Source organism: Parasteatoda tepidariorum, chromosome 8, assembly GCF_043381705.1.
Source record: "Parasteatoda tepidariorum isolate YZ-2023 chromosome 8, CAS_Ptep_4.0, whole genome shotgun sequence".
NCBI lineage: Eukaryota > Metazoa > Arthropoda > Arachnida > Araneae > Theridiidae > Parasteatoda > Parasteatoda tepidariorum.
The window spans coordinates 18812529-18821100 of record NC_092211.1 but is presented as its reverse complement, the minus strand read 5'-3'; the positions used below and the strand labels follow the sequence as shown (position 1 = coordinate 18821100).

At 35.5% G+C, this 8572-nt stretch overlaps 1 protein-coding gene across 1 annotated transcript in view; it reads right to left on the bottom strand.

The window, feature by feature from the left end:
• Positions 1–582: 582 nt before the first annotated feature.
• The window catches only part of LOC107449252 (protein Wnt-11), a 28606-nt gene continuing 20616 nt past the window's right edge, over positions 583–8572 (bottom strand). The window contains exons 4-5 of the mRNA XM_043046640.2: positions 6980–7263; positions 583–1986 (exon numbers count right to left, since the gene is read on the bottom strand). Coding sequence (XP_042902574.1) covers positions 1812–1986; positions 6980–7263 — 459 coding nt within the window. The 3' untranslated portion in view covers positions 583–1811. The remainder of the gene's footprint in view (positions 1987–6979; positions 7264–8572) is intronic.

The following is an 8572-nucleotide window of genomic DNA, read 5'->3' as shown; positions in this document are numbered from 1 at the left end:
AATCACAGAAAATCTGGGAAAAAACTGCTGCGAAAGCACTTGGATAAAACTCTGGACGATTCTGTAGTAAAGAATATTTATGTACTATTCAGCGATTTCGAGAACACTCGAATAAAAGTATGAAGTTGTCTGCTGCCATGAGTTAAAAAAAATTCTGGTGTTGAAGGCTTGAAAAATGACATGACTCTCCCAACCTACAAAAATACGATACGACTCATCCCACACCCCTATTCAAAGTGAATTAGCACGAGTGTCTGAAAGAGTTCTCGTGATGGCCGGACAGTATGTATGTGTGTGCGTCTGTGTCGCATTGTGGCCAATGATTATTTTGTGGTACAGTTACAAAATAATGATCCAAGACTTTCATTGTATAAGAATGTTATACGCACCCAGCAAAGAAATGCTGAGGAAGGCTCAGAACACATGTTGCCCTAAATTATCAGATTATGTGTGCAAACTATTCAAGTTAAATTTCCATGTGCTAAAGCTATTTATTATTTATGCCAAATTTATAACTCAAGTTTTTTTTATGATTTAAAGTACAAATACATTAACCATTGTGAAAGTTTTTAAAAAAATGAGTTAAGTCAAAAAATAATTTATTGTAAGCAATACATTTTTGAAGAAAATAGTATTCAATCTCTTCCAAACTTATCACAATTGTAAGCACTTAGTACTTATAGATCTTGTATCATGCAAATCTCCTAGGTCTCTAACTAGCAAATACGATGATTTGTTAAGAATTTTATCATTTTAGATGATATTATGAAAAATTATCACCATATTGTGAAGAAGAGAAAAAACGGTAGTCAAATAATGGTCAGCGTAAAAAATTTATTTCTTGTCCTTTTTGTATTAAATTTTGCTCCAGTGCTCAATTCTTAAAATACGATTGAAGATAATTTTCCTCTTTTTTTTTTTATATGAGCCAAATCTTACATGAAATATTTTCTAATAGATCAACTATAGATGTCAAAAAGAATTTCCAAAAACAAGCATTTTTTTAAATGAAAACAAGTTGCGAAAAACAACACTTCCGAGTGTTTTCTGAACTATAAAAATTGGTGAACAGTGACTGGTCTGAATGTTGTTTGTTACTTGTGAATGTCGTTCCATAGCAAGCTGAAACTGAATCAGTCTCTGTTTTCTTAAAAAATAATGCCAGAGACCTATCTGTACATAATAAGCATATTTTTCAGGATTCATAATTCAACTAGCATACATCACTAAACAAGAAGATTTTTTTCAACAGTTCAACCATAGACGTGGAACAAAAGAAGTTTTCTTATTATTTCTTCTGGAACAAAAAACTTGAGAACATTTTGCATCAATACTAAGTTGATAAATGCTTCAAGAAAAGCTTTCCAAGTTTACTTCATTCCTTTGCTTGTTCAAGCATCTCCTAATAAATTTGGGAAAGCTTGTGAACATTTGCATCAATACTAAGTTGATGCATACTTCAACAAAAGTTTTTCCAGCTTATTTCATTCCTTCGTTTGAAACTGAAAACTTGAGAAAATCTGCGTCAACAGATAAGGTGATGCTTACTTCAACAAAAGCTTTCCAAGTTTACACCATTTCTTCGTTTGAAACAGAAAGCTCGAGAGCATCATTAAACCTCGGTTGATATTTCAACAAGTTTAATATTTCAACAAGAAGTGTTCAACATTGCAGCCATGATGCACTTCAATAAGCTTTCCAAGCTTACTTCATCCCAGCTCCTGGGATAACAAGCTCGAGAATATTTGCTCGCATCAATATTCGGTTGATGCGTGGTTTAATTTAAATTGTAACGCATTCCATTAACGTCTTCACAGACAGAGGTTGACGTGTGTTCTCTTTTTGCATGTATTGCAAGTGACGTAACAGCATCGTTGGAACTTGCAACCGCATCGTTCTTCGACCTCATCCCACGATGTGAGGTAACCCCTTGAACAGCACATCTCCTTGCATCCAAATGAATCCTCTCCGGTCGCATTGCATTCCCTACAAAACAAAAAGAATTATGGTAATCCAATGAAAGATAATTTAGTACGACGCTTATAAACTTTGAGGGTGTATAGTAACCCATGACCGAAAATGTTATCGTACGCCGGTTTCCTTTCTTTGACTGGCTGTCTGTTAGCGTTTCAGGTAGGTATTTAATTTGCGTCTTAACTAGAGCTGCACAATGGGCTATTGACGACGGTCTGGGAAACATCCCTGCGGATGATCCGAAGACATGCCATCGCAATTTTGATCCTCTGCAGAGAGGATGGCTCCCCTGCTTTGGTAGCCCGACTACCTGCGCGAAGTCAAGCACTTTACGGTCGAACAGTTTAACAAGGACAGATACCGCGCACCTTCGGTCCCTACGCAGGCTGATCAAAATCACCCACCCGCTTACTGGCCGCAGTCAATAATGCCTGACTTCGGTGCTCTACTGGGAACTGTGTCTTTACGCTTTTGAACCGGTGCTTTTATTTATTTAAATTATCTCAATTTTATTTTTTCTAATAGTTACATTCGAAACTTGCATTTAAATAGGCTCGGAAATATAATGACTTGAGGAGATTCGGAAAATAGGTCGCCACATCATTAAATAGTCTATTTGAATGGAATTTCTGCCAATAATCATTAGAAGACATTAAATTAAAATAATTTCGACAAATATTAGTGCCTGTTCAAATGCGCAAGGATGGGCTCACCCCTGGTGTCGTACAAAAACATTTTCGGTCATGGGTTGCTTTACGATTCTCTATTGTTATGTGCTCTCTACCCTCTAGCTATATAAATAAAAGACGAAATTATCAGTCATTATAATATTAATAATAATTAAAATATAACCTAAACCATTTCATGTAATATTTAGAAATATTCTGATGATAGCAGGTATCTGCTGAATATTTTCTTATTTCGTGGATATTTTCTATTTAATTAAAGGAAAATAGCTTTTTCACATCTATCATGGCTGTGAAGTTAATACCAGTTATGTAAATTCTTAAAGATGAAGGGGGAGACCAACTTTGAAGATGTACAAGCTAAATAATTAGTGGATACATTTCGCAATAGAAGATATATAAAAATATATAATATGTTTTACATATAAAAAAAGTGTTTTTATTCAAATGAGGTGACACAGTCAGGGTGGTCTATTTAGTCTTCACCTGCCACGGCTTCGACCGGGGTTCAATGTATTATTCTTAAGGCTTGGTGTCTGATCGAATTGCTCTTTCATTCATCGTGTTTCAGAGGCTCGTAATCCACTTTAATATAATTTCCCGGCGGTTTCATAGCCGGAAAAGTCACAAATGGTTGGGGAGTCTGGTGTGGAGGTCGGCTAATTGCTACTACCATCTGCCACTGTGTGCGTCAATATTATGTTTGAAATAAACCCCCATTAGTGTAGCTTATGGCCGGGATAGCCTGATTGGTAGGGTATTGGGGCCAAGTCTAGGGTTTGATCCTCGCCAGCCGAAGATTCCCCGATAGTTAATGGTGACTGGTGCCCATTAAATCTGTCGGGTCACCAAGTCCTCCACGTTCCCATAATAAATCGAAACCTCTGGAGGTACTGAATTAAAGATTGATCGTTCTCTGGTTCAGGTCAAAATTACGATCTGTGTATGAATGTATGGACTGGCTCGCCCTATAAACGGGTGTGACAGGAGTCGAATTCTTGGCCAAAGATGGCGCCACTGGAAAACAAGAGCAATCGCACTCCTTTCCTTATTGGCCGAAACACAACGTGGTTGGCGACCACTCTACATGGCATACCATCTGAGTGACTAAATGCATTTAAAAAATATATATATAATAAATGAGAGCAAAAAATCGTAGACAAAAATATTCTATTCATAGAGATTCTTCAAGGGCAGGGATAGCCTGCTCGGTAGGGCTCTGGGCCCATGTCCAATAGGTCGTGGGTTCGATCCTCGCCGGCAAAAGACTCCTCATGACTGATACACGTTAAATCTGTCGAGTTTCAAAGACTTACATGTTCTCATAACAAATCAATACCTCTGGGGGTACTGATCCAGGAGTTTCCTTGTCTTCTAGATTGGTTCAAAATTACAAGGCTACGGAGTTGAATATTAGTAGTCGTAAACCCATGAAATTAGGTCGACTGTTCAACGACGGTTATAAAATAAAATAAAATAGAGATTCTTTGTGCATGTATGGACTATGGATAGCTGTTTTGGTATAAATTTATTGTCGGCACGATAAAATCCTAAAATAGCAGGGGACAAATTTCAGTGCATACATTTTGCAAGAAGTTTTGTAATTTATTTATAACTCACAAAACTTCCGCGTTATCTTAAATCACATGTTTTGTGATTCATAACATGTTTTGCTGCAAACTAATGTATACAATTTATCCATTTAAAAATACGACTTCGATAAAGGACTAATGTTTAGAAACTTACTAGATTTTAAATGATACTCTATACAAATAAATTGACTTGGCATCAAAACTAATAAAGAAATGATTTATAGCCTCGCGTCTCACATAAAATTTCTAAATAAACATTTTCTAAAAATAAGTCCTAACCTTCCGGTAATAAAAAATATAAAGTTGAACCTTTTAGGATTCATGATATAAGTGACCGATTAAGGTATACAGAAATGTCTTGGGGTCAAAATAATTTTATGACATGATTCAAATATATTTTATTTATTTATACTCATTTTACTAACCAAGTTTTTTTTTTTAATTGTTGATTTGTTTTTAATATTCCTTAAAGGTTATAATTTCTTATAAAACTTTTTTAAGATAGAAGCGTGCACGTTGTTCACAAGGAAAAAATGACTTCTTCCCTAGTGTCTTTTTTTTCTTCATAAAATCATATTTGCACTGGGATTCATTATTGCAAAACCAGTTGAAAAAGAGCTATGCACATAATTATTTTTAAAAGAAAGATCCAAAAAATTATTAAAAGTTTTTTTTCTTCAGAAATATCTATACTTTTTCTACAATATGTCACAAAAAAATTAATGTTAAAAAAAATTGTGTGTCAGCAAATCGACAACAATTCTTGTTGAGGATTTGGAGAAACGTTTACAACAACTTCCAAGAAAACATCCCACGGTTTGATTGTTGGGAAATATAAAAAAAATAACAATTAAAATTATGTCATAGATTTTCAAGCTAACTAGTGGGCTGCGCCCCCTGCTCGCTGACGCTCGCCTACCCCCGAAAATTGCTACGCAATCTTATATGGTTTGCTTCGCAAACCAAGCTCGCTTCACTCGCTACTCACTTAGGTACATTGCAAATGCACAAAATTCTAAGAATTCAAAACAATCATTCAAATCCNAAAAGTTGCTATATTGATTTGAATGATTGTTTTGAATTCTTAGAATTTTGTGCATTTGCAATGTACCTAAGTTAGTAGCGAGCGAAGCAAACCATATAAGATTGCGTAGTGATTTTCGGGGTTGGCGAGCGTTAGCGAACAGGGGGCGCAGCCCACTAGTTTCTTATAAAACTTTAACATGATAGAAGCGTGCACGTTATTTACAAGGAAAGAATGACCTCTTCCCTAGTGTCTATTTTTTTCTTCATAAAATCCTATTTGCACTGTGATTCATTATTGCAAAACCTGTTGAAAAGAAGCTATGCACATAATTATTTTTTAAAAAAAATTTTTAAATAAAGATCCAAAAAAATTATTAAAATTTTTTTTTTTTTTTTGGAAATATCTATACTTTTTCTACAGTATGTACCAGAAAAAAAGTTATGTTAAAAAAAAAAATTGCATGTCAGCAAGTCGACAACAATTCTTGTTGAGGATTTGGAGCAATGTTAACAACAACTTCTAAGAAAACATCTCACGGTTTGATTGTTGGGAAATATAAAACAGTAACAATTAAAAAAAAATGTTTTGTAGATTTTCAAGCTTATGTTCAACTCCGTAACCTTTTAGTTTTAAGCCTAGACCGAAAACAAGAAAACTCCTGAATCAAGCATTGGGGCAAACTGGCTTGATGAACTGGATAGGAAAACTTCCCCCGATTAGGCCACAATGCGTCTACTACTGGGTATATTTTATGTCAGCACTGCGATCAGGAAAAGCTGGAAGTAAAATTCGTATCAGTCAGCCATCGCTGGATTCGAACTTGAGTCGACTTTGGAAGGCAAATGTTATATTCCCTAAACCATTGCTCTATTAAGTATTTACTTTTTATTACCGTCGTAAACAGTCTACACAATTTTCGGGTTTACGACTACTTATGTTCAAATCCGTAGCCTTGTACTTTCGAGCCAAATCCAGAAGACAAGGGAACTCCTGGATCAAGTATTTGGAGAAATTTGCCTTCGTGTAAGACTTTTTGATGCAACTAAGCCCGACAGCCAGGCGACTCTACCACTGAGCATATTTCTCGTCGGCAATGTGGTCGGTGCAAGCCGGATGCAGAATTCGTATCGACCAGCAATCGCTGGGATTCTAACCCGGTTCACCTCATTGGAAGGCGAAAATGTTCAGAAAATCAGTTTTCACCGAACCATTTTTTAATTTGGATAGAACCAGTACATACAGGGTGTTCAGGTATGACCGCCCTCACTCTATGCTTTTATAATCCTTGTCATAAATAAGTCAAAAGTAAGCGCGCAAAGAGTCACAATTTAATATATAAGAAAGGAAAGACAAAACAAGAACAATATAACATTATCAAATTCTGCCGAACCATTGTAGAGAAAGACGGGAACAGAAAACATTGAAACCTGTTTGACTGTCGAAAAGAAAAATAGAAATTTGCAGAGTTTCATCCATCATTCAAACTGGTTTCAATGTTTTGTTTTCAATTCCCCCTGCCTCGCAATTGATCCGACTGATTTCGACAGTATTTTTGTTTCTCCCTTAATTGAATACAATGTTCAGCCTCTAAGTGTGGAATCCGTTTCGACAAGAATTCTAAGCGTATGTGCTAAGGGTGGTGATTATGGAACACCCTGAATGAATACACTGCTGAAAGTAGGTATCACGAATATTCTTACCTTCCTTTTGTTCCCCTTGATCCTGTTTTCGGGTCATAAACACAATAATCTGGTGACTGAACTGTGTAAACGAGATCGTCTTTGTTGAATCTGGCTGTGATGGGCAGGAGCTTGTTTCTCCTCCCCACAGGCACCGAATGAACCTCTTCAGCATCCCTGTGTTTCAGTTTGAGCTTTTGAGAGACCTCCATGAGAGTGGGAGCCGCCTTCCAGCAGGTCTTCAGCTCACAGGACCCAGATACACCATGACACTTACACTGAAGGCGCCCAGATGATCGTACAGCCTAGAATATAAATAATCATAAAGGAAACTGGCTGCGTAGTATAAACTTTGTATAATCTTTGTATAAACGAGTATCATGATTGCGAGTAATGTTTTTAGCCCTTTGACGCAAGGTTTTGATTCTTTTCTGACCCTCTAATTACAAGTAAAAATATGTTCTGGTATTTTTGTTGTCGTGGTCAATAAGGCGGAGGGGGTGCGATTGCTCTTGTTTTACGGTGGCGCCATCTATGGCTAAGAATTCGACTTGTGCCACACGCATTCGTCACACCCGTTTATAGGGCGGACCCATTCATATATACATTCATTCATCCACAGATCGTAATTTTAACCTGAACCAGAGAATGATCAATCTCCAAATTAGTACCCCAGAGGTATTGATTTGTTATGGGGACATGGATGGCTTTGTGACCCGACAGATTTAACCTGCACCAGTCACCATTTACTTCACGAGAAGTTTTCGGACAGCTGGATGGATTCGAACTCCCGTTCTCACTGAGGTGAGTCCAGCTACGTGGCAACCAGGCTTTCGACCTAAATTAATGCAAAATAGTGAAAAAGGAATGAAAAATTCTGCGTCTAAGAGTTCACCGAGCAGAGTATATCCAGTCTCAAAAGAATCGGTATTTAAAAATGTTATAGTTCCTAGTTATAGTTTCTGTTATAGTTCCTACTCAAAAATGCTATAGCTTTGAGTGGTTTAACCAAAATTTATTACCAAAATGAATTCTTTTTTAAGACTTTTTTAAAAATTATTAATTTTCGAATTAATAATTTTTTTTCTCAAAATTTTCTTACGTTTCTGAATTTTCTTGCATTATTTTCAATGCATATTCTGAAGAACAGAAAATTTCTTAAAGCTAGCGCACATTACAAAAAAAAATTTTTTTTTACTTTGAAATTTTTTATGTAAATTTTGTATAATGTTAGCTATGTTTTTAAGTAAAAGCTGAAGTCTATGTACGAACTTGTTATTTTTTCAAGCTTTAAGCAAGAAGAATATTTCGAGTTTTTCTTTAAAAATTCAATATTAAACAATACATTTAGTTCTATTTCATCGTATTTTTGAAATGTTTTTAGGATTTTATTCAAAGCAAAGGTAATCACATTATTAATCCAGGAAAACAATTATTTTAAAATGCATACATCACAATTTGTTGTAGAGCTGTTAGCGTGACTTAAATTTGAGTTTTTAATTAGTTTATTTTAAAAAAATATTCTATAAATTTTTAAATTTCACTTTAGAATTATAAATTTACCGNCAAAAATTCAGCATTGCATTTATCACACCGTACCATATAGTCTATTTT